Raw genomic sequence first — 25,310 nt, 5'->3', positions numbered from 1 at the left:
CAGAATCGGCATTCCATCGCATGAACCTGCCCCATTAGCACCATGATGCCCACATTGTCAGGGCCCGTACTTTGAGAGAAGTTTGTGTCCATGTCCTCATCACTCACGTCACTGCGCTGACGTCGCCTACTCGCCCGGTATCGCTTTGCCAGGTTCTGGTGCTGCATATACTGCTGGATAAGGCGTGTGGTGTTTAATGTGCTCCTAATTGCCAAAGTGATCTGAGCGGGCTCCATGCTTGCAGTGGTATGGCGTCTGCACAGGTAACTCAAGAAAAAAGGCGCAAAACGATTGTCTGCCCTTGCTTTCCCAGAGGGAGGGAGGGAAAGGGGGCCTGACGATATGTACCCAGAACCACCCGCGACAATATTTTAGCCCCATCAGGCACTGGGATTTCTACCCAGAATTCAAATGGGCGGCGGAGACTGCGGGAACTGTGGGATAGCCACCCACAGTGCAATGCTCCGGAAGTCGACAGTTGCCTCGGTACTGTGGACACATTCCACCGACTACATGCACTTAGAGCATTTGTGTGGGGACACACACAATCAACTGTATAAAAACGCTTTCTACAAAACCGACTTCTATAAATTCGACCTCATTTTGTAGTGTAGACGTACCCTTAGAGACTAACCAATTTATTTGAGCATAAGCTTTCGTGAGCTACAGCTCACTTCATCGGATGCATTCAGTGGAAAATACAGTCAGGAGATTTATATACACACAGAACATGAAAAAATGGGTGTTATCATACACACTGTAAGGAGAGTGATCACTTAAGATGAGCTATTACCAGCAGGAGAGCGGGGGGAGAAAATCTTTTGTAGTGATAATCAAGGTGGGCCATTTCCAGGAGTTAACGGGAACGTCTGAGGAGCAGAGTGGGGTGGGGGAAGACAGTGGCAAGAAGATTTTGAATGGCCCCTAACTTTGGGTGCCCACGTTGAGACACCTGGGGCCTAGAGTTCAGAGGTGCTAAATACCCGCAGCTCCCAGGGGGGCTTGTGGGCACTTAGGGTGTGTCTACACTGCAGTTATGTGCCCACGGCTGGCCCGGGCCAGCTGACTCCGGCTAACAGGGCTCGAGCTGAGCAGCTGTTTATTTGTGGTGCAGACGTTCTGGCTTCGGCTGGAGCCCGAGCTCTGGGAACCTCCCACCTCGCATCGTCCTAGAGTTGAAGCGCCAGCCTGAGCCCCAAAGGCTACACCGCAGTTAAACAGCCCCTTAGCCCGAGTCCCGGGAGCTGGAGTCAGCTGGCCTGGGCCAGCTGCAGGTGTGTAATTGAAAATCAGCCCCCAGCCGTCTCTGGGTGGGCACCAAAACCTGAAGCATCCAGTGCTGGCCATTTACTCCCTACTGAATCCCTGGACCTGAACTCCATGGGCGAAGCCACCTTGCCTGGCCTGCGTTTGGCTCTAGGCTACATCTACTGGGAGCTTAGCAGGTCCTCTAGATTTGATGTATCGTGAGAGCAGCACCTGGCTCTGGGAAGGCTCAGTAATTGGATGAGTCTGTTCAATTCCACGGATCTGCTTCTAGCCAGGTTGCTGCTTGCGTTTTGCTTGGGTCTGTAAAAGAAAACAAAATCAAAGTGGCTGGTGGAAGCAGCACAATGAACATTTAAAAAGAATCAGTGGCAGAGCTAATAGCGGGCCGGGGGGCAACTGCCCCCCTCAGCAGCCATTAGGTATACGTGTGGTGCCTTTTCAAGCCAATAGGTATAACTGAAGGTGGAACCACCAATGACCCAGCTGCCTCCTGGTTCCACCACTGCTCAAAATGTAGCTCCGCTGATGATAAGAATCCAGAGTCTATTGAGCAGGAACATGGGACAGACAGCACCCTTGCTTGGAGAACCCATGCTTTGCAAAATGAGACATGGACTTTCATTCACCCTGCACTGAATTGCAGTCACTTCTGGAGTGGAGCATAGTACCTGCATAACAACACACGGATTGCTCGCCCAGCACGGAAATGCAGATACCTCTGGGGTGGAGCGCAGCAGCATATCATAGAACGTGAGGGTTGGAAGGGACCTCAGGAGATCATCTAGTCCAACCCCCTGCTCAAAGCAGGGCCAATCCCCAATTTTTGCCCCAGAACCCTAAATGCACCCCCCCCTCAAGGATTGAACTCACAACCCTAGGTTTAGCAGGTCAATGCTCAAACCACTGAGCTATCCCTCCCCTCCACAACACAATACAGGGATCACTCACCTGGCATTGAAATGCAGACAGCTCTGGATGGAGCATAGCAGATGTGCAACAGCACTCAACAACACTACACAGGGATCACCCACCCAGCACTGAAATGATGCCACCTCTGGGGTAGGAATGCAGCAGCTGTTGAACAGCCACAGAGCGACACTCCTCACAGTTTAGAGCAGGATGTGAAGAAGACTCTCACTTCCATTCGAAAGCTCTGGGGGAGTTCACAGAAACAGACCATGCTGTTAACCTGAGCTGAACAGCAGCCAGGACACAATAGATTGGGTCTGCACTGCGGGTAACCAGACAACAGCTCTGCCATGAGGGATTCGTTCTGATTGACGGAGGGAGGGATGGGGCAGGGAGCCAGTCAAGCTGGGGAACAAATTCCTTCTCCAGGACGCTTTGCTCCAGGATCTTAGAGCCCAGGCTCTACGCCATTAATTCCTGCACCACCCAGCCGGAAGGGAAGGGCTGGGGCAGGTCTCTGCGCTCCACATGTCACAGGACAAGGCAGAACGAACCATGTCACAGAATGAATCAATTGCATCGCCTGGACTAGAACCCAGGAATCCAGCTGCCAGCTCTCTGCTCTAACCATTAGACCCCACTCCGCTCGCAGTCAGGATAGACCCCAGGAGTCCTGATTCCTAGACACACACACACACACACACACGTTTCTCTAACCCTCTGGTTCTCAACCAGGGTTACGGGTGCCCCTGGGGGTACGCAGAGGTCTTCCAGGGGGTACATCAACAGGCTACACAAAAAGCATTAGCGAAGTCAGGACAAACTAAAATGTCATACAGACAATGACTTGTTTATACTGCTCTGTATACTGTTGGGTGTGTTTTGTTATAGGATTATAGTCTGTTAAAATATGTGTATATTAAATTCAATATGGGGTTTGTAAAGACAGAGCAGCAATCCAAGATGGCGTCGGAACGGCCATCTTGTGACCGCCATCTTGTTGTTTACGGTGATCATGGCCCAGTCACAACTGGATCCAACCGGTTTTTCCCGCCATTGGCAGCTCCCAGGACAATTTTACCTCAGACTGTTTCCACCCCGCTGGGACTGTACCATGTTTTCCCGCCGCTCCGTGCAGGAGGGGCCGGGACTGGCTGAGCAGTGGTACAGTCCGTTCCCTCCGGCCCTCCCCGCCCCCGGCAGCGCTGAAGGACGCCATTCCTGACGGGGCGAGACGGGCAGAGGCCGTTCGCTCCATTCGACCTGCTCCTGTTCCTGGGTACAACACGGGGCCTGGCTGAGGGGGGCTGGGTGGAGGGGGGGCGAGGGGCCTGGCTGATGGGGGGAGGTGCGTGGAGGGGGGGGCGAGGGGCACTGCTGATGGGGGGAGGCTGGGGGGAGGGGGGACTTGCAGCTCACTGGGGGGCCCTGACTGGAGTGGGCTGAGGCCCCACTACCCCAACCCAGTCCTCGCTTTAACCCTGCCCGAGGCCCCCGCCTCCCTCTGCGCCCCACATGACCAGGTGGGGGTTCAGTGGGGACCTGCGTGGCCCTGTCACTGGGCGCCCGCCCCTTGGTGCCCAGGCCCAGCCCTCGCAGCGCCAGAAGTGGGGGGCTGCGGCGTTCGGCCGTCTTCAGCCTTGCAGACATCGACCCGCCAGCACCCCAGTTGCTTTATACTGAAATCAGTCACTGGGGGGGCTGGGCCCGTCCATCAGTGACACTAGGGGGGGCCGGGCCCGTCCACCAGTGACTGATTTCAGCGTCACTAGGGGCCGTCGTCCAGCGTCACAGACACTCCCCAGAGCATGGCAGGGAGAGGCCAGGGCGTGCCCAAGGACAGGAGCAGAGCCGGGGCAGGACCCAGGAGTCCTGACTCCAGCCCCACCCCGCACACAGCTGAGTCCCACTTCTACCCACAGGGCTCGAGGGGATGTGGCAAGAGGCAGAAATGGCCCCGTCCGGGCTGAAGACGGTGGTGCGCAAGAGTGAGTGCGGAGCCGGGGGGTCTGAGTGCGGAGCCGGTCGGGGGCAGGGTCTGGTTGGGTGTGGGTCTGGGGGGGCAGGGCCCAGTTAGGGGGCCCTGGGGAGGGGCGCTCCTGGGGGTGTCTCACCCTCGGGGAGGATTAGGAGTCAGTCGGAGCAGAGAGCTCCCCCCCGCCTGCCTGTCACACACCAGAAAGGGGAGGAGGCTGTCTGCCCCACCCCCAAGGGCTGCCCCCTCCCATAGGAGCTGCATTTTGCGGGGGCGTCATCGTCGTCATCTCTTTCCATCAGGATGACTCCCACCAGGGCCGGTGCAAGGATATTTTGTGCACTAGGCGAAACTTCCACCTTGCACCTGTCCCCCGACAACCTCTGAAAACTAGTAAAGTTAGCATTATAAACAGCCTGTCAGAACGGGTAACGGCTGCGCGTGAGGAGAAAAATGACGTCATAGCCGCTTTGTAACGTAGTGAAGCAGTACACTTCTGCCCGGCCCCAACACAGAGCTGGCGTAGGCTATAGCTGTAATGTAGGAGAGAGCAAGTTAAAGCCTTACACTTCAGAAGCCCAACCCACTTCTGTTACTTCAGAAGCCCAACCCACTGCTGAATCTCCAGCCCAGGCTGCAGTGGACGGGGCCTGTGGCTAAATCCAGACCACAGACCTGGGGTTTAAAAGACTCTTGGAAAGTGGATTCAGTTCTGATGTTCCATGGTTGCCCCCAGAACTGGGACAGAGCAAAAGTGGCCCACAGCTCAGGACGGCCGGTGGTGCTAATAACCCTTAGCTCTTCTCTTAGCTTTTCCTCACTAAATCGCACAATTAGGTGGGCCTGACACGTGACTTTTGAATACTTGGGGTGGGCCATACTGCCCTGGTTCAAGAGGGGTCTCTGAACAGGAATAGCAGGGGGCTGCGGGTCAGGAGTGAGGGGCATCTGCAGAGCCGTGGGGAGGGGGGAACCCAGGACTGGAATAGCTGTGGGTCAGGAGTGAGGAGCACCGGCGGAGCTGGGAGTGGGGGGTAGCCCAAGGCTGCCATAGCAGGGGGCTGCGGACAGGAGTGAGGGGCACTGGCAGAGCTGGGAATCGGGGGGGAGCAAAGGGCTGGAATAGCAGAAGGCTGCGGACAAGAGTGAATCATAGAATCATAGAATATCAGGGTTGGAAGGGACCCCTGAAGGTCATCTAGTCCAACCCCCTGCTCGAAGCAGGACCAATTCCCAGTTAAATCATCCCAGCCAGGGCTTTGTCAAGCCTGACCTTAAAAACCTCTAAGAAAGGAGATTACCTCCCTAGGTAACGCATTCCAGTGTTTCACCACCCTCTTAGTGAAAAAGTTTTTCCTAATATCCAATCTAAACCTCCCCCACTGCAACTTGAGACCATTACTCCTCGTTCTGTCATCTGCTACCATTGAGAACAGTCTAGAGCCATCCTCTTTGGAACCCCCTTTCAGGTAGTTGAAAGCAGCTATCAAATCCCCCCTCATTCTTCTCTTCTGCAGGCTAAACAATCCCAGCTCCCTCAGCCTCTCCTCATAAGTCATGTGTTCTAGACCCCTAATCATTTTTGTTGCCCTTCGCTGGACTCTCTCCAATTTATCCACATCCTTCTTATAGTGTGGGGCCCAAAACTGGACACCGTACTCCAGATGAGGCCTCATCAATGTCGAATAGAGGGGAACGATCACGTCCCTCGATCTGCTCGCTATGCCCCTACTTATACATCCCAAAATGCCATTGGCCTTCTTGGCAACAAGGGCACACTGCTGACTCATATCCAGCTTCTCGTCCACTGTCACCCCTAGGTCCTTTTCCGCAGAACTGCTGCCTAGCCATTCGGTCCCTAGTCTGTAGCGGTGCATTGGATTCTTCCATCCTAAGTGCAGGACCCTGCACTTATCCTTATTGAACCTCATCAGATTTCTTTTGGCCCAATCCTCCAATTTGTCTAGGTCCTTCTGTATCCTATCCCTCCCCTCCAGCGTATCTACCACTCCTCCCAGTTTAGTATCATCCGCAAATTTGCTGAGAGTGCAATCCACACCATCCTCCAGATCATTTATGAAGATATTGAACAAAACCGGCCCCAGGACCGACCCTTGGGGCACTCCACTTGATACCGGCTGCCAACTAGACATGGAGCCGTTGATCACTACCCGTTGAGCCCGACAATCTAGCCAGCTTTCTACCCACCTTATAGTGCATTCATCCAGCCCATACTTCCTTAACTTGCTGACAAGAATACTGTGGGACACCGTGTCAAAAGCTTTGCTAAAGTCAAGAAACAATACATCCACTGCTTTCGCTTCATCCACAGAACCAGTAATCTCATCATAGAAGGCAATTAGATTAGTCAGGCATGACCTTCCCTTGGTGAATCCATGCTGGAGTGAGGGGCATCTGCAGAGCCATGAGGCGGGGAACCCAGGACTGCAATAGGTGCGGGTCAGGAGTGAGGCAGAGCTGGTGGGGGACAGACCAGAGCTGGCATAGCAGAGGGCTGTAGACAGGAGTGAGGGGCACTGGCAGAGCTGGGAATGGGGGGGAGGAAAGGGCTGGGATTGCAGGGGCTCCAGTCAGTAGTGAGGGGCACTGGCACAGCTGGTGGGGGCAGCCCAGGGCTGGCGTGGGGAGCTGTAACTGCAGTTCAGGGTCAAAATGCCTGGGCGGAGTTGCGTGGAGAAAGCAGGTTCATGTCTGCCTTCACCATGTCTGGATCCAGGCTGTGCTGCCGGCCCCTTACCTTGCACTAGAGCTCCACGTGCCCCGCTGAACGGGCGTCCGCATGCCACAGGTGTAAAGGAACTGCAGGAAAGCAGCAGGGAAGCCAGTGCGTCCTGGTGCAGAATAGCCCCTGGAGCCTCATTAGGACCGAGCAGCCAAGTCCTGATGGGCTAGAGGTGGGGTAGGGAGAGGCATTGCTTGAGTTATGTTGGAAACATAGTGTGTTGGGCAGTGCACTCACGCACACCAGCTACCGGGAGTGGGAGTGAGAGTGAGAGCACAGGTCAGGGTCATGGGGCTATTGCCCTACGGGGCCAGCCAGAATCAGGTGCTTCGTAGGGGTAAAACAAACAGATGTGTTATGGTAGCACCCAGGAGCCCCAGTCATGGACCAAGGCCCCATTTTGCAAGGCGTTGTACATTATTCATTAGGTGTATTACGGTAGTGCCCAGGAGCGCCAGTCATGGGTCAGGGTACCATTATGCTGGGCACAACAAAAAGATGGTGCTTGGCCCAAAGAGCTGACTATCTAATTGCTTAGCTGGGCCGTGGAAGGTGCCCAGGAGACAGGCCGGCAGTTCTCTGAGCGGGGCATGCCTTGGAGGGGTTCTATGTGCAGGACTCAGGATTTGAAGTCTTTGTTGTGTTGTTGTCCCCCACACACTGTAGAGGGTCCCTGGATCCCCTCCAGTCAAGAGGTGCTGGACAGAATCTGTTCTCTTGCTGCACGGGGCCAGATCCTTAGTTCAGCTGTGCTCGTATCCAGCCTGGCAGAAAGGAAGGGGGATCAGACCCATGGCCCATCTAGCCTGTCACCCCACCACGATCGCTGACTGGGGGCTCGGCTAGGAGCACATCGCTAGCTGGCCTGAAAGCAGCCTCTGAGCCACTTCCCCGAGGGGTCCTTCCACCAGCCAGTGGGTCCTGGCTCAGGGCACAGCCGTCCCATCCGAGCCCCACCACTGATCCTCATCTCTTTCACTCGCAGAGATCCTCAGCGTTGTCCTTCACAGCGTGAAGAAGGAAAGAGAATGGAAGGTAAGCAGGCCGAACCTGTTGCCCTGGTGTCCCCCTGGGGATATGCTGTATCCATATATCATGCTCCTCCCCCTCCAGCCTCTTGAGATTCATTAGGAACCTGAGCTTTTCCAGGCTGGATCAGATCCCTGCTCTGTCTAGCCCATCATCCGTCCCCAGCTAGGCTTGGGTATGTCTGCCTTCCCACTGCGCTGGATCAGACCCAGCTTGTCCAGCTAGCCCCATATCTCCCCCCCCACACACACACCGGATCAGACCACTGGGACCAGTGAATCAGCCTGGGTGGGAGGAGGAGCAGGAGAGTGCCAAGCATGGGGGCAGTATGCACCATTGGGCAGGCAGGTTATTGAGCCCCCGGCATGGACTGGGCTGGGGGATGTGGAGCAGCGGGTTAGGCCGGTGCGGCAGAAGGAGCATTCGGCACGGCAGGAAGGTGGTGGAGATGTTGGGCCAATGGCCTACAGGGCTTTCCTAGGGGAACACGGAGACTCCCCTCGTTCCATTTCTTTGTGCCCTGATCCTGGTTCTGTCCGAGGGCTGGGGAGCGGATATCTGGTGGATTGGAGCAGGGGACTGGGAGCTAGGACTCCTGTTCTGTCCCTGCCTCTTGCACTCGCCCTGTCACCTGGGCGAAGAGGCTGATCTCCTCCAGTCTAGGAGGATGGAACCATTCTGAATGGCCGGGTGTCCCAGGTTTGTCTCCTACATCTCGTACCAGCCACTCTGCTCGGAGCCGCTCTCCCTGTAGCTCCTCACGCAGTCCTTAGCACGGTCAGCTCAGCAAAGTGCAGGCTTGGTACCGGCCCTGCTGCTCTGCTGTGAAAGGGCTGTGGAAGGGCTCTGCCATTAGCAGTCGCTCTGCTCCCTTGGCTGTGCTGTGGATGATGATGGTGGGCAGCTGGGCTCAGGGCAGTGACTAGTTCATCCGAAGTGGAGCGCTCCCCTCTCGGTACCCCAGGTGCTGATCATGGACAACCCCAGCACACGCATCCTCTCATCATGCTGCACGATGTCCGACATTGTAGACGAAGGCATCACACGTGAGTGGCCCCTCCCTCCCGTCTGCTCCCCCCGCCAGGGCTCCCCTCCCCATTGGATACACCTCACAGTCAGGGAGTTGACTTGTCTACATTCACGTTTGCATCTAGTTTCCCCGCTTTGCAGCCCCCTAGACGCCCTCCTTGCTATCGGTACCTTCCCAGCCAGGTCTAGTTCCCTTAGCCCGGCACTTTCAGCCCGTGGAGCCTCTTCACCGCTTTTCTCAGACTCCCGCTAACTCCTCGCTGCTCCTCCCCCATGCTGTGGGCAGGGTCCTGGCTGGGGAGGGCGAATGCTGGCTCCCTGCTTTAGGGTGGAGGAGCCCTTGGGGTTGAGGGGCACAGAGCTGAGCCAGCACTCTAGCGGGGTGCCCCCAGCACACTACAGAGGGCCATTCCTTCCCTGCTCCATACTGTGGCAGCATCGCAGCCCACGGCCCCACATCGAAGCGGCTGCTGCATTGTCACCTCTGGAACGCCCCGGCCTGCTGCCAGCGAACATCACTGTGCCCCTTGGCTTCCCCTCCCCACATCCTGGTGGAGAGCGGCTGGGGCGGGTGGCTAGGACACACTGACCCGCGCCCAGTGTCTGCTCTCTCCTAGTTGTGGAAGATATTAACAAGTGCCGGGAGCCAATCCCCAGCCTGGAGGCCGTCTACCTGCTCAGCCCAGTGGAGGAGGTAGGAGCTCGGGCCTGGGGCAACTGGATGGGGAGCAGGGGAGACCCCGGGACAGCTCCTAGTGCTGCCTGGAGGTGGCGCTGTCCGGGGGGATGCGCAGCACAATGTCAGGAGGGGAATAGGGCCAGTCAGGGCTCCCCAAGAGGCTGCTTCCCCAGAGCTGGGCTTCATGTTCTTTGCCACGTGAGGCACAGACTGTCCCCCAGACCTCTCCGCAGTGCAGTCCTGTGGGGGTTGGATAGGCAGGTGCAGCAGGTGGAGAGAGGCGACCTCAGCTGAGACTCAAAGCGAAGGAGACTCGCTGAGGCAGAGGCTCAGGGAGCAGGGGCTGTTGGGGAGGAGGCTCCTGCATCTGCAGCAGCGAGGTGAGTGGAGGGAGACCAGGGGCAGGGGCGCTGGCAGAGCAGGGTGAAGCCCAGAACCCGCAGGGGCTGCCCACGGAGGGAGCGCTGTAGGAGAGGACTGCGAGCTAGAGCCTGGGGCTTGGGACAGGGCAGCCAGGTTCTCACCTGTCACAATGGCCGGTCGAGGGGTCTGAACAGGTTCCAAACACCCTGCCAGGCTAGCTGGCGTGGCAAAGCTGCAGGTGCCCAGCATGGCGCCCGGGGAGGGAGGAGGCCCTGATGGTAGTTGCCTGGGATTGCTGCTCGGCCGGCTGTTCCCTGGACACTGCTCAGAGCCCACTTAGTTCAGCAGCAAGGCAATGCCAGGCCTCATCTGTGGCCGGGCATGGACACTTCTGTGCCAGTGAGAGATGTGGCTGGGCTCTGAGGATGTCCCGGGCACATGGGCACAAGCCCTGCTCCAGGCAGGGAGGGAGCCCAGAGCCAGGGGGGTGAAAACCAGCCCACCTCCCGATGGCATCATGCTTGGCCCTGAGTCCCCAGGGCCTGGGCATGGGCTGGGCCATTTGAGCAGCAGGGAGGGGTCTCAGCAGGTGCTGACAACCCCCCTCTCTCCGCTTTGCAGTCGGTGCAGGCTTTGATCAATGACTTGCAGGGCACCCCCACCTTCAACTACAAGGCAGCTCACGTCTTCTTCCTCAGCCGTGAGTATTGGGGGTCGGGGGATCCTCCAGCTGGGAGCCTGGGCAGCAGCACACTGGAGCCTGTGGGCGGGGGGTCTCTCTGCCGGCAGGCCAGTGCGCAGCACCCTGATTATGCTCTGCCCTCCTGCAGGGGGATGCAGCCCCAGCAGGCCAGACCGAATGACTCCACCTATCCCTTCCCCCACTTCTTCCCCACGGGCCTGCCTCCAGCCAGCACGGCTCACAGACACCTGCAGCATGTGCCCAGAAAGGCGGCCTCTGGCTACCATTCCCAGCATGCATTGCTCCATCAGTCCCAACTCGGTGGGGGGATGGGACACCACCAGAATACCCAGTGTGTCAGGGTCATATCTGCTTCTCCCCATTACAGCGGCAGGGGGAGCCCAAGTCCCCGTTCCTCCTTGTGCATCATCCTGAGTTGTACACTCCGGTCACTCAGCCCTGCGGGGGGGCTGAGGGCAGGGTGTGAGACAGGGGCTGCATCGGAGAGATTGTGGCTCCCTCTCGCTGCTGATGCTGCAGAAGGCGAGAACCCGGCATGACTCTGGTTCAGGGGGGCTGGACTCATCGTTGACTCCTGTGTGGCCCGCTGGCTTGCCCAGGTTCCCCACAGGCGTGCAGCACTACTGCCCCTGCTGTGCCCGTCCTGGCCCCGTCCGTGGGGGCTGGCGCTGTGCTGGGGGTCCTGAGCCCTGTGCCTGTCACTCCCACCCACTGCCTTTGCCTTGCAGCCTGTCCTGAGCCTCTGTTCAAGGAGCTGAGGAAGTCACGGATCACCAAGGTCATCAAAACCCTCAAGGAGATCAATATGGCCTTCCTGCCCTATGAGAGCCAGGTGAGGGGTGGCCGGGCTTTGGAGGAGCAGGTCCACGGGGCGGATGGTGACGTACGACACCACACCCTTATTGTTTCATGTGGCTTGGCGGGGGAACCTTTCCCTTCTAGGGCCCCGGGTTTGACGCCAGCACAGGGCAGCAGGGACTAGCTGGCTGCTCACACCCTGTGAGAGGTGGAATCGCTGGCTTGCACCTGGTGGGGATGGTAGATGTATGGGGGAGGAGGGCCCTGCCTCCCTGGCTTTACCAGCTCTTACTGATGGTTTATACTAGGCCTGCAAGACAGCCCGATACTCCACACGCCTGCCCTTTACCCAACCACCCCATCCCCTCCTTGTGTCATCAGTGGATTTCCCCCCTCCTGACCCTGAGGGGCAGGACTGTGGTGTCAGCCCCATTGCATTGATGGGGAAACTGAGGCACAGAGAGACATGAGCCTGGTCTACACACAAAAGCTTTGTTGGTATGGGTTTGTTACAGGGACATGAGAGAAAAAATCCCCCCTGTAACTGATGCAGCTGTGGTGGCAGAGCCCCTGGGTAGATGCCGCTACGCTGGCAAAGCAGTCCTTTCGCCACTCTAGCTGATTTCATCTGAGGTACTGGTGCCAGCTGTGCCAAGAGAAGCTTTGGCTGGTATAAGCTGAGTGTCCGTCAGGAGGCTTTGCTGGCTCACCTGTCCTGTTGCGCCAGCAAACCCTTCATGGGCCGATACTGTTTATTGGTGTCCAAGCACGTTTGTCCCAATGGCTCGTTCTGTTCGGCCAGTGAAATAAGCGACAGCGGCAGACGCGCCTTGATGCCAGGTTTGCCCGTGGCTATGCTGGGGCTTTCGCCAGACTAGAAGCGTCGCCAAGCCCCCTCCCCCAACATTGAGGGCACCTGGGGGTCTGCAGCCAAGTAAGGACCTGAGCCTGGAGCATCTTCATCCCAGGCTGGTGCATGAATCTCTGGCTCGCTATCCCTCTACCACAACAGGAGTGGCACTGGCAAAGGGATCTCTCCCTCACTAGGGACTCACTACAGCTCCACCAGGCTGGCCTGATCCAACAGCGCATCTTAGGGGCGCGGTATGGGACACAGCTGGCCTGGCTGCAAGCAGTTGGCACCGGGGTCTGATCTCTGCTCTCCCCTGTCCCCAAGGTGTACTCCCTGGACAAGCCAAAGACCTTCCACAACTGGTTCAGCCCCCACCGCTTTTTTGAAAAGAACAAGCAGCTGGAGATGCTGGCAGAGCAGATTGCCACATTGTGTGAAACCCTGGAGGAGTATCCAGCCATCCGCTACAGGAAGTGAGTGTGCCCAGGGGAAGGGGTACCCAGCTATCCCCTATAGGAAGTGAGTGAGCCATGGAGAAGTACCCAGCCATCCTCTACAGGAAGTGAGCGTGCCCAGAGGGAGAAGGGTACCTGGCCATCCGTTACAGGAAGTGAGTGTGCCCAGGGGGAGGGGTACCCAGCTATCCCCTATAGGAAGTGAGTGAGCCATGGAGAAGTACCCAGCCATCCTTTACAGGAAGTGAGTGTGCCCAAAGGGCGAGGGTACCTGGTTACCTCCTACAGGAAGTGCGTGTGCCCCTCGGGGAGGAGCTGTTTCTGACCCACAGGGTTTGTCTTTGCTGCAGGGACCATGAAGATAACTTCCACTTGGCGCACGCTGTGCTGGCCAAACTCAAGGCGTTCAAGGCATACGAGCCCAGCATGGGAGAGGTGAGTGAGCTGTGTCGGCCACACCCTTGCCATGGGACAGAGCCACGGGGGAGCACATGAGAAGTAGAAGGAAGGAGGAGTGATTTAGAACCTGCTCGGAGATACTGGTGGGGGGAGGGGTGGGGTCTAGACACCCTTGGAGATCCTGAGGGGTTGGCAGAACAATAGCATTCCCTGTGTGGCTGGACTAATGGCCCCAGCCCTTCTCTAACACTGGCTGTGGGCAGATCTCAAAGTGCTCTACAAAGGCTAGTGTCCTTATCCCCTCTGTATAGATGGGGAAACCGAGGCACCAACTGGGGAAGTGTGTGCCCAGCACAATCTCTCTGTTTATAAACAGGGTAGTTCGGTCAGAGAACTAAGCTTCGCACACAGAGCCTCTTCCACACCTGGACACTCCTGTCTGTGTGTGCTCCTACACTCATCACCATGGTATCAGAATCTCACTAATGAATTCAGCCTCCCAGGGGAGGCAGGGTGGCCTGTGTTACAGGTGGGAAACTGAGGCATACAGGGAGTCTGCCAGAGCAGGAATAGAACCCAGCTCTCCCGAGCCTTAGCCACAAGTCAGCCCTGGCCTGTGGGCTTCCCCTAGCTCCTGCCATCCCCGTCCCACCCCCAGCAGAGGGGAGCTGCAAACCCACCCTGCCCTGGATTCTCACACGGGAAACCCAGTAGCTCCTACCCCCCTAGGAGAAGCAAAGTGATGTAAAATCCAAGGCCTGCCCAGATCTCTCCCTCCTGTTGCCTCTGCTCTTGCTTCCAGCCTTTGCTGAGCTGCTGGGAGACTGTGCACCTGTGACCAACTGGGAATGTTTGTAATATCTTTTATGAATCTGATGCGTGCCTCAGTTTCCCTATATATTTCCTGGCTTCTCTGGCAGGGGGTGAAGGGGAAGGATTCTCGGGGAAGGTAAGAGTCATGCCGGGGGTGGGGGGTGTCACCTCCCTGTCTTAGTGAAATGAAGAGAATCCAACACAGATCAGCCTGGGGGCCAGAAAGACCGTGCCGACTCCAATGGCTCCTGGCTGGATGCTCCCAGCAGGGAATTGGAGCAGGGCCCCCAGCTCGAGAACACAGGGTTGGGAAGGTTTGAGCTGGGGGATGAGTGCGGGAAGCTGGGAGCTCTTGCCTGAGAACTGACCAAGGTCAGGCCGAGGCCTGGTCTACACGAGGCAATTGGGTCGGTGCCACTGCGTCGCTTGGGGGTATGGGAAAGGCGGAGTCACTGAAGCGGAGCAGCTGAAGTGGTTTACATGTAGACAGGCCCTGAGTGAGAGACCCGGAGCTGAAAACAGGTTTCTCTGCAGCTCGGCCAGGCTCTGGGCTGACCAGAACGGCCTCTTGCTTTAACCTTCAGTGGGCTGGGCTGCCCAGGCTGGGGTCCAGGTGCCTAAGAAACCCAACTGTTCTGGTCTCCAAAGCCACCCAGCCCGCAGTCCTGGCACCCTGGGGCCTTGTTTGCACTAGTCCCTCTTGCCTTGATGTTTCCCAGCTGCCAGCCCTGAGAGGTAGCTGGCACAGGCAGTGCTGTGGCACCCACCAGTGCACTAACCACCCCTCTGCTCTGGGCAGGGTGGGGTGACCCGGTGGTTACGCCAGCCCCCATCTGCACTCGGGGATCCCTCCAGCAGAGCCGAACTGGCAAAGGGTGTGAGCAGAGTCCCGTGGGGGGTGGGGGCGGGGGCTGAGCATAGCAACCCATCCAGGCTGGGTAGGGCTAGAGGGGAATGATGGTGCCAGCTCTGGGTTCATGTCCCTGCTCTGCCACAGACTCCCTGTGTGACCTTGGGTGAGTCACCCAGCCCCTCTGGGCCTCCATCCCCCTCTGCAATGAGGTGACAGCCCTGCCCAGCCCCACGTGCATGGGGGGGCAGGATGCAGCAATGATAGTGCTACAGTGGTGGGGGCCAGATACTCCTCCAAGAGAGGCGCTCCCCCGTCAGCCTCAACCCATTTACCCAGAGGCTGTGGAGACCTGCCAGGCGGATGGGTGGTGGCCGGTCCGACGTTCTGCTCCCGAGCGTGGCTGAAAATCGGGCCACGTAGTGAGGTGGGACAGTTGGGATAGCATCAGGGGCTGTACGTCCCCACCCCACCCACCCCTGACTGTCTGTGCTACCCAGCAAAGAGCAGACGCAGCCCCCCCCTTGCCGAGATGCTCCTGGGTGGGCTTGGGTTCCACTGGGGCTGCTGGAGCCGGTTTCAGAGCCGTCTGCCATGAGAGCGCAGGGCTGGTCTCCTATCGCCACCTGCTGCGCAAAGAGGGCAGTGCATGCTGATCAGGCAGGAAGCGGGGGCTGGGCCAGCCCCCCCATGATGTGGGTCTGAGATGCTGACCATTTGAGTGGTCTCTGTCCAACTGGATGCTGGGGGGCCACACAGGCTGGGACTGGGGAGCTAGAGCTTCATATGGGGTCCCAGCTCAGATGCAAGGTGGGACACAGGGATAATGTCCTGTCGTCCCCCTCTGGGACCTTGTATCAAAGAGTCTCTGGGCCTGGTGTTGGTTAATGATAGACTAGCCAGGCCCTTCTGGTGTAGTTCCCTCCGTCCCCACACAGCATATGGAGCAGGGGGCAGTCAGGGAGCTGCCTTGTAAGGGGCATGCTCCCGTTGGTGGAGAGGCACGAGCAGAGAGCATGCTTGGGGGAGGGGGGCATTGCTATTTGCATGAGGGGCAGGTAGCCCGTCCCCGCAGGGGGCGTTGCAGTGCAGCTGGTCAGGGCAGGACCCCAGGGCACGTCCCAGCTAGCTTGGGGGGTGTCTCTTGGCTTCCCCCTGGGGTTGGGGGCTGGGCCACAGAGAGGGTGGGTAGTGAAGTTTCAGGCCACCAGGGCCCATTGGATTGTGCCGTGTAAGCCAGGCCAGGAACCCTCTGCCAGAGCAGGAGGTGACGGGTTTCTCTCTCCTTTGCCCCAGGGCCCCAACAAAGCCCGTTCTCAGCTGCTGATTGTGGACCGAAGCTTCGACCTGGTGTCCCCGCTGCTGCACGAGCTCACCTACCAGGCCATGGCCTACGACCTGCTCAGCATCGAGAAAGACACCTACAAGTAGGGCCTGGCTGCCAGCAGGGGGCGCCCCGCACCCCTCCTCAGGCGGGCTGGGGGGGATGTGGCCCAGGCACCTGCACTGCTCCGCAGCCCCCACGCTCGGGCGAGGGGTGCCGCAGCCTGACCCCATCTCTCCCCTGCAGGTACGAGACGACGGGCATCAGCGACTCGCAGGAGAAAGAGGCGCTGCTGGACGAAGACGACGAACTCTGGGTGCAGCTACGCCACATGCACATCGCTGACGTCTCCAAGTGAGCGCGCTCGGCCCCGCCCCCTGATGCACCCCTCCATGCCCCGCCCATCCACCGGACATACCCCCCCGTGCCCCACCCAGGGCCAGGACCCATCCCCCCCGGACACACCACTCCGTGCCCCACCCAGGGCCAGGACACCCCTGGACACACCCCTCTGTGCCCTGCCTAGTGCCGGGTCTCGCTACTCCCCCCCACCTTCGGCACACCTCTCCCCTCCCCACCCAATGCTGGGACCCCCTACCCCCACTTTGGCACAGCCCTCCCCTCCCCGCCCGCTGCCAGGACTCCCCCCTTGGACACACCTCTCCCACCCAGTGCCAGGACAGCCCACCCCGTTGACACACCCCTCCCCCTCTTTTCCAGTGCCGGGACTTCCCCCATCCTCCCCTTCAGACACACCCCTCCCCTTTCCTTCCCACCCAGTGCTGGAACCCCACTACCCCTTGGATACACTCCTCTCCCACCCAGTGCAGGGACACCCACCCCCCGCAACACACCCCTCTCCTGCGCAGTGCCAGGGCCCCCCTCCCCCTCCCACCCAGTGCTGGAGCTTGTCCCTCAGACATACTCCTCTCTGAGTGCTGAGACCCCCTGGACCCAGCCCCTCTCCCCAAAGGACCCCTGAGCGCTCCCTTCCAGAGCCACTGTCCACATCTCCTCTTGGGGATCCGCCTGGACACTGTCTTCCCCCGATTCCAGGGTCTCCCCATGCACCTTACAGCTCCCTTGAGTGAGTCCCTCACCGACCTCTTGCTGGGCCTGCCGCTGCCCCCAGGCCCCCCCAGCAGGGCACCAGGAGCCCCCAGAGGTGCACTGAACTCTGCCTTGGGGTAACTTAGGAAGAGGGCCTCCCCCAGCCTGTCTGAGGCTCTTGAGGCAGAGAACCCTGGTGCCTGTGGGGCGGGGGCTCCATCCCCTGTAGCATAGGACAGGGTACCCCCTACCTCCAAGGCAGTGCCTGGCTCCGTCCTGACCCCTCTCCCTGCTGCAGGAAGGTGACGGAGCTGCTGCGCACCTTCTATGAGAGCAAGAGGCTGACCATGGACAAGGTGCGGCAGGGGTTGTGGGGAGCGATTGGGGAGTTCAGGCCGGAGGGACAGGGGGACCCATTCCACTGCCACTGATGGGGAGGGGAGGCTTCCCTGCTGCCCCAGGAGGGGTTGGCGGGGGCAGGGGAGCTGTCCCATTGTTCCCAGGGTTTGCCTGTAAAGGGCTTGGAGGTGTATGTGGAGTCCCCTGCCCCCCAGCCAGAGTTCTGGAGCTCCCCACAGTGGGGGAGGGCAGAGGCCCATGGGGCGGGGTCAGACAGCAGGATCGGGACTGCGCAGGGAGAGCTGCAGGGAACCAACGCTGGCATCTCCCTGGCCCGCTGCTGCATTACACCTTGAGGGGCGCTCGGGTTGCGGGGCTCCCGTCTCGTTCCAGCTGGCCTGGAAAGGGCAGGTCTAACCTAAGCCGCAGCCACGCATGGCCTGAGTGACCCGCCCTACTGCCTCTGCCCTGCAGGGGGCTCCAAGCGCTGGGAGCAGCCGGGATCTCACCACCGCCTCCCTCCAGGCCAACATCAAGGACCTGTCCCAGATCCTGAAGAAGATGCCCCAGTATCAGAAGGAGCTGAACAGGGTAACGGGGCTGGGCTTTTAGTGGGCAGGGGGCAGGCCATTCAGTGGGGCTGATGGGAGGGGCAGGGTGCTCTGTGGGGCTGGTGAGGGACAGTAGGGACTCTCTTGGGGGGCAGGGCACTCTGTGGCACTCCGCTTTACTGCCTGATGAGAGCTGCTGACCTGTCCCGTTGGGCAGAGCCATTTTCCCCCCAGGTGCTGTGTGGCACCATGGGCAGCAGCCTGCCCATCAGTGCCCAGAGCTGCCACGTTAGCCCCACCAAGGGCAGCCCTTGGGTAAAGCCCGTGCCTTGCTGCTGCAGCTCTCGGGAGAGGGCCTTGGTGGGCTTCCAAACCAGCCTATTGGAGCCACTCCTGGTGCCACTGAGCCATGTGCCAACAGAAAGCTCCTGGCCACTGGCACAGGTACCCCGACACCTGCTGATCTCCAGCCCCCAACCTCGTGGTGACTAACAGAAAAGCCGTGGGCTGTTTTGGAAGCTGCTCCCTCCTCCTGATCCTCCCCTCCAGCTGCCCCACTCCACCCCAGAGGTGGCTGCACATCAATCCCTATGTGGCAGCCCTATATGGTGGCTGGGCAAAACAATCCCTATATGCTTGGCTTCTACAGCCAATTGGGGCTGCCCGTCTGGCTGAGGGGCCCTCCTTGTGGGTTGGGAGGTGCAGGTGCTCTGGACCAGCCAGTGATACGGTAAACTCCCCCTGTGCCCCGGTCTCTCCCCGCAGTACTCCACGCATCTGAACCTGGCCGAGCACTGCATGCAGCACTTCAAAGGAAGAGTGGAGAAGCTGTGCAGCTTGGAGCAGGTGGGTCTGTGGGCAGAGCCTGGCTGGTGGGCAGAGTCTGGCTCATGGACTCAGCCCGGAGAGAGGGGTCTCAGAGCTGCAGGCTCGCTGGAGCCAGGGTCAGCCCCCCCATGCAGCACCAGGGGTGTAGAAGGAGGACATGGGGCTCGGGTTACTCCCTGCGGGCCAGTTGCTCACCCCAGAGGGAGCTGACCCCAGGGAGGAGGGGGCCCTGGCACGGGGTAGGCGAGCTGTGGGTCAGGGGGCCGTCACATCTCCCATCCTGCTGCATGGGTGGGAGGAAGCAGAGTGGCCTGACCTGGGCCTTGTGTGTGCGCCCCCTTCCCCCCGCCCCCAGGACCTGGCTATGGGGACGGACGTGGACGGGAAGAAGATCAAGGACCCCATGAAGATCATCTTGCCTGTCCTGCTGGACCCCAGCGTGCAGGCCTACGACAAGATCCGCATCATCCTGATCTACATCTTCCTGGAGAATGGTAACGCCACAGGCCTGCAGGGGGAGCACTGCGGGGCCTGCTGCTGCAGGGGGGTGCTCCTGGAGGTGGGGCCCAGGCCTGTGGGGCTGGTGGGGAATAGCACTGCTCAGACTGGCAAGCCCTCCTGCTATGTAGGGCGCCCCCCGGCCAGCCACTTCCCAGGGCCTGTGTCCAGCCTGGCTTTACAGCCCTGTCTTCCCTCTGCCCACCTCTCGGTGCCTGCAAGCCTGCCAGTGCGCCATGCCCATGCTCCGATCTGGGGTCAGATCTGGGGTCAGATCTGGCGGCCTTTGCTCCCTACTACTGTCTTCCGAGCAGTGTCCGCCCTCCATGCTCCCCCAAGCCCATTCTCTACAGGGAGGGAGGGAGGATGGAGACACACACCCAGAGCAGCCCCCCAGCCCGTTCTCTGCAGGGAGGGGGGACTTCCCTCCCTTCCTGCAGGCTGTTCAGATACCATGTTGTGTCTCTGAGCCTCCTGCAACCAGTCCCCTGCCCACCCCTTGTGTCATCCCTGCAGCAGCTCCCTGCTTTTTGCTGCATCCAGCCCCTTCCCCAAACTCACCAGGGCCTGGGGAACCTCCCTGACTCTGACACTTGGCACAGTCCCTCTTCCCCCATCGGTTCCTATCCCATGCTGGCTCGGTGGGGCAGGGCCCTGCTCCGGGGCCCTTCCTGTAACCCTGCTCAGGCACTGCCCCTGTGCCCATTGCTCAGGCCAGGGTGCCCTCATGGGGCTCCTCTGGCTGCCTGGCTGCCCAGTTTCCTGGCCAGGGGGTGCTGTGGAGTTGCCAGGCCTCCCTGTCTGCACTAAGCAGCAGTAAATGGTTTGGGGGGGCAGGGGTGGGGCACGTTGCCCTCCCTCCAGCTCAAGGCCTCACAGCCTTTAAGAGCCAGGCCTCGGCTCTGACTCTGCACCTGACTGGCCGCAGAAGGGGGAGCCCAGATCAGGGGGATGGGGGCTCCCATTGCACTGCCAGGGGGAACTAGAGAGACCCCTGACCCCAGCGCTCGAGAGAACCTGTTGAGGGAGGAGCAGCAAGAACCTAAATTCGATCATTAACTGTGTGGGGTCCAGTGGGTTAGAGCGGATGGTGCTGGGAGCCAGGATTCCTGGGTTCTATCCTCAGCTCTGGGAGGGCAGTGAGGTCTAGTGGGTTAGATGGGGGCTGGGAGCCAGGACTCCTGGGTTCTATCCTCAGCTCTGGGAGGGCAGTGGGGTCTAGTGGGTTAGAGGGGGGCTGGGAGCCAGGACTCCTGGGTTTACCCCCAGCTCTGAGAGGGGTGGGAAGAGCAGGATCTCAGGATTTGATCAGGGAACTAGGACTCCTGGGGCCATGGACTCATGTGCCTGGGCTGTGGGTGCGTCCCGGGGTGCTAGGGCTGACCTGTCTCTCCCCGTGAAGGTGTGGACAAGGAGAACCTCACCAAGCTGATCCAGCATGCCAACATCCAGCAGCAGAGAGACATCATCAACAACTTGCAGTTCCTGGGCATCTCTCTCACGCCTGGGGTAAGGGACTGGGGCCAGAGGCCAGGGGCCAGCAGCTGTACCCATGCCAGGGGGCAGATCTGTGCTGCACAGGGGAGCCCAGGCCATCCTGGAGGTGCCCCTCTATGGCAGTGACCTACTCCCAGCACAGAGGTGGCCTCTGTCCCTGTACAGTGGGGTGACGCCCTCCCCATAGGAGGGTGACCCCCGAGTTACTCCCCATCTGGGGTGACTTCTTCTGCCCCGGCAGAGGATACTGGAAGTCAGGACCTCAGATCGCCAGCGAGCTGGAGCTGGTGACCACTGCATGGGGTGGCCATGCGGCGAATGGGGGGAAGCAGCTCTGTTCTCCCATCAGTCTCTCTCCCTTCCTCTCCCTCTCTCTCTCGCTCAGTGATCCATTCTGTTCTTTTCTCTGCCTCTCCCCTGCCAGCCTGGTAGGCCGCGCTCTCCCTGTCTGCCCCCGTTCCCACCCCGCACCTCCTCCCTGCTGCCTCTCACCCCCTCTCCCTTCCTCCCCCAGAGCAGGCCGCTGCGACCGGAGAGGAAGGTGCGGCTGGAATCCAGCTACCAGCTCTCCCGCTGGACCCCCATGCTCAAGGACATCATGGAGGTACCGGGCCATCTGCTTCCTGGCCTTGGGGGTGGGGTTGCAACTGGCAGGCTGGGCCCAAGGGGGAGGGGTTGGTTTGGGGTCAACCATGTGTAGAGCCCTGCATATCTGCACACCATTTCTGCGGATAGTGGATCAGCTGCAGATACAACCGTGCAGGGCTCTACTTCCCAGCAGCACCTGGCCCGTGGCGTCTGGCTCAGGCAGCCTGGGGGACGCAGCGCGCTCGGGGCCGCTGGCCTGCAGCCAGTGGCTGAGCGACAGGTCGGAGTCGGGGCTGTCCAGCACCCACTCGCTCCGCCGCACTGCTTCCTGTCCAGCAGCTCGAGCAGCACCAGTGTCCCCACCAGCTCCTGGGCAGCAGGATTTGGGATTGGAGTGGGTGGGGCCCCGGCGCCCCACCCCTCCACCCCACTGTGATGCAACATGCTCTGCTGCTGCTGTGTACTGTTGCTCGTGACCCCCCAGGAGGGCACGTGATGAGACACCCCTTCCCCCCAGCCCCCACCCCCTCCACACTGGCCCTTCTCCTCGAGACCCTGCCCCCTCCACGCTGCTCCTTCCCTGCGAGACCCCTTCCCCACCCTCGCTAGCTGCTGCCGGTGAGGATGCGGATACAGGTAAAAGGCGGCTTGTGGATCGCGGGCTGATGCACATCCACACTTTTGTATCTGTGCAGGGCTGTAGCCATGTGAGGGGCTCATCAGAGAGTCCTCTCCTGCTGCCGTCCTTAGGGGTCTTAAATCATAGACACGAGTGCAGGGGAGTTGTCTTACTCGGTGCTGAGATGCTGCCACCTCTGGGGTGGGCCATGGGCGGTTTATACAGCGGTCCCTCACCGGGGCTGAATTCTTCCTAAGGAGTGGCAGGCAGCTCTTAACAGCCACCCAGCAGCGCTGCCCGAGAGTCTAGGGCAGGAGGTGATCAGTGTGTGGGGCTGGAAGTGCAGGGGATCCAGGCAGCACACTGTCATGACTGGCACTGGAATCTGAATGGCTGGCAGGGTCCTTGGCCTAACCTCCAGTGAGGAGCAGCTGTTTGACGCTCATCTAAAGGATGAACTCCTGCAGCACAGTACTGGTCACGCCCCCTGCAGACCCCCGCCCCGCCTGCTCTCTGCAGTACAGCGCCCCCTAGCGCCGCACTGGGGTCATAGAGCACCCTCTGCTGACTCACTCGCACCCCCCAGCACCCAGTAGCTTTTCCCTAGAGGTCTCCTATCCAAGCACTGCCTGGGCCCAAACCTGCTTAGCTTGTGAGAGGTGACATGGTCACTCCATCCCCTAACCCTTGCAGGGAGCTGAGCCCCTCATCACCCTGTCCTGTGGGGCACTCCTCAAGAGGGTGGGGGGGCACACTTAGTTGCCTTCAACCTACTGGCTTGGGGCTCCTCCAGGCCAAGAATTAACCCCCTGACCGGAGCTCCTGTCCCTGGCAGATCACAGGTGGGAGGCTCCCAGCCCCTTGATCCAGTGTTGTGATGGTTCCTCCTGTGGGATTTTGGGGCAGGCAGTTGCAGTAGCCTCAATCCCACGCCTAATCCAATCAGGGGTGCCCCCCTCTGCGCCAGCCACAACTTGGCAGGCCTTAAGCTTCCCTGTACAAGTCAATGCAGCAGACTAATGTAAAAGCCCCTATTATGTGGCATTAGGATGTATCATATCCTGGGCCCCCTGCGTGCCTGGGACACACCTCATGGAGCAAGAGGCAGGGCCTGGATCTGCCCGCAGCAGGAAAGGGGCACTGAGGGCAGCCCCCTGCCTCTTCCCCCCCACCCCCCAAATGAGGGGCCCTGGATCTGGCTGCAGGAGGTCTCCGCCCTCCTCATAACGGTGGACGGGTGGAGAGTTCACAGCAGGGCACTGAGCAGCTGAGGGGGATGTGGGGAGATGGGGGGGCATTACTGGAGGAGTCAGCGTGTTCTTTGCTGGCTCCGCATGCCCCCCCCTGGAAAGGGGGCCCCAGGCTGCTCCCCCCAGGGACTGTCAATCATTCAGTGAGGAGCCGTCCCAGCCCCTCCACCCCAATGGGGCCTGGCTTGGCCACCAGATCCAAGGTTCCTGCTGCTTGGCCCCTGCTGATCTGTCCTCCCCCGACCCCCCCACCCCCTGCCAGGACATCATTGAGGACAAACTGGACAAGAATCTGTGGCCCTTTTTGTCGGACCCGGTCCCTACCACCAGCTCCCAGGCTGCTGTCAGGTAAGGCTGAGCCTGGCTGGGCTGTGGGGGGCAGAGCCCTGACACACACACCCCAGAGTGTAGGAGCCTCTGTGCCTGGGAGTGTGTGGTCAGGACCCTGCCCTCTAGGGGGGAGGGGATGTCCAAGAGCCTGGAGCCCTGGAACCCTCTTACCATGTCCCCTGCACCCCAGCAGTCCCTCAACACACCAGGGCCCAGGATGGAGGAAAGGGACTGGCCGAGCTTTAGACAGACCCCCAGCCCAGCGCAGGTGCCACCCTCCCCTACTCCCTCTGGCCTGCTTTGGGACTCCTGTCCCACTCCCTTGGGCAGGGCCTGCCCCGCAGCCTCCTCCAGGCCCTGCCCTTCCATCTGGCATTCCCTCAGCGAGCCCCTGGTATCCACACTGCCCCTCTCTCCCCCCAGCGCCCGCTTTAGGCATTGGCACAAGAACAAGCCAGCGGCCGAGTACCAGACGGGCCCGCGCCTCATCATTTACGTGCTGGGTGGGGTGTCCATGTCTGAGATGCGCTGCGCCTACGAAGTGACCCCGGCCATCAAGGGCAAGTGGGAGGTGGTGATCGGTGAGTGGGGCGAGTCCTGGGGGGAAGGGCGGCTGGAATGCCCAGGTCAGGGAGAGTTGGGACCCCCTGGGAGGGGGAGACCCTAGAACTGCCTGCCCAGCACCCACAGGGCTCCCATGCTACCCTCTGTCCTCCCACACCCAGGGGCCTGGGAACAGATGTGCTTGCCCCACATGGCCTGTATCTAGCCGCCTGATCTCCTGGCCTCTGTCTCCCCAGGCCTCTCATTGCCCAGGGACCATGTGTGGGGCCCCAGTCAGACACCCCCAGTAACTCCCATAGGGATATGGCTCACCCCCTGCACACACCCCTCGAAGACCCAAGGGTGAGGAACACTGTCAGCGCATGGATTCTTGCCTGGCTGTGCAGGGTACAGCGGCACGAGGGGTGCGGTGCCAGGCCAAGGGGGATAGGAGACAGTCCCTCCCCCCCTGCACTAGAGCAGGGTCCAGCTGCAAGGATGGGGGTGATGGTGATGCCAGCCACATACCTGCCTCACTGTGCCCACCACTGCCAACCACCTCTCTCTCCCCCAGGTTCCAGTCACATCCTGACCCCCAAGCGCTTCCTGGATGACATCCAAACCCTCAACCAGCTGGACCCCGAGGAGGCCTAGAAGCAGCCCCCTCCCCCCAGAGACTCTGCCCCCCACAGTTTGCTGCCCCCAGCTCCACCTCCTCTTCTCAACAAGGCATCTTCCCCCCTACTCTTGGCTGCGGTGTCAGTTCTTGGGCGGGGGGAGGACCCCCAGGCTGCTTGGCTGTTCGGGCAGGGGGCAGGCCAGGCTTCCTCCCTCTGGCACAGCCTCTAGGGCCATTACCCTTTGTGCCCCGTGGCCACCCTGCCCCTGATTGGGTAGGAGAAGAGTCAGGCTCCATTATCTACCAGCTTCAGCCATTCCTACCTCCCCTCCCTGGGACCCAAAGCACAGCCCCTCTCCCTCCCCCTCCTGTCACCCCTCTGCCAGCGATGGGGGGCGCACAGAGGC

At 60.1% G+C, this 25,310-nt stretch overlaps 1 protein-coding gene and 1 long non-coding RNA gene across 2 annotated transcripts; one reads left to right on the top strand and one right to left on the bottom strand.

The window, feature by feature from the left end:
* Positions 1–1,155: 1,155 nt before the first annotated feature.
* On the bottom strand, positions 1,156–7,106 carry LOC311510631. Its single transcript, XR_014709117.1, has 3 exons — positions 6,912–7,106; positions 2,218–2,422; positions 1,156–1,569 (listed from the first exon to the last, which is right to left on the bottom strand). It is a non-coding gene; the product is annotated as an uncharacterized lncRNA (long non-coding RNA).
* A 1,834-nt stretch (positions 7,107–8,940) lies between these two features.
* On the top strand, positions 8,941–25,017 carry LOC311510453 (syntaxin-binding protein 2-like; the record flags this gene model as incomplete). Its single annotated transcript, XM_084610117.1, has 18 exons — positions 8,941–8,971; positions 9,572–9,722; positions 9,959–10,013; positions 10,618–10,696; positions 11,428–11,531; positions 12,675–12,823; positions 13,156–13,240; positions 16,164–16,294; positions 16,438–16,545; positions 17,540–17,597; positions 18,055–18,171; positions 18,897–18,977; positions 19,315–19,453; positions 20,860–20,966; positions 21,469–21,558; positions 23,674–23,759; positions 24,165–24,322; positions 24,859–25,017. The coding sequence occupies 18 exons, from the start codon at positions 8,941–8,943 to the stop codon at positions 24,936–24,938; spliced, it is 1,809 nt and encodes a 602-aa protein (XP_084466243.1). The 3' UTR covers positions 24,939–25,017.
* Positions 25,018–25,310: the final 293 nt, after the last annotated feature.

Source organism: Lepidochelys olivacea, assembly GCF_965140295.1.
Source record: "Lepidochelys olivacea isolate rLepOli2 genome assembly, chromosome: 20".
NCBI classification, from domain to species: Eukaryota; Metazoa; Chordata; order Testudines; family Cheloniidae; genus Lepidochelys; species Lepidochelys olivacea.
This window is presented reverse-complemented; position numbering and strand designations above follow the sequence as displayed.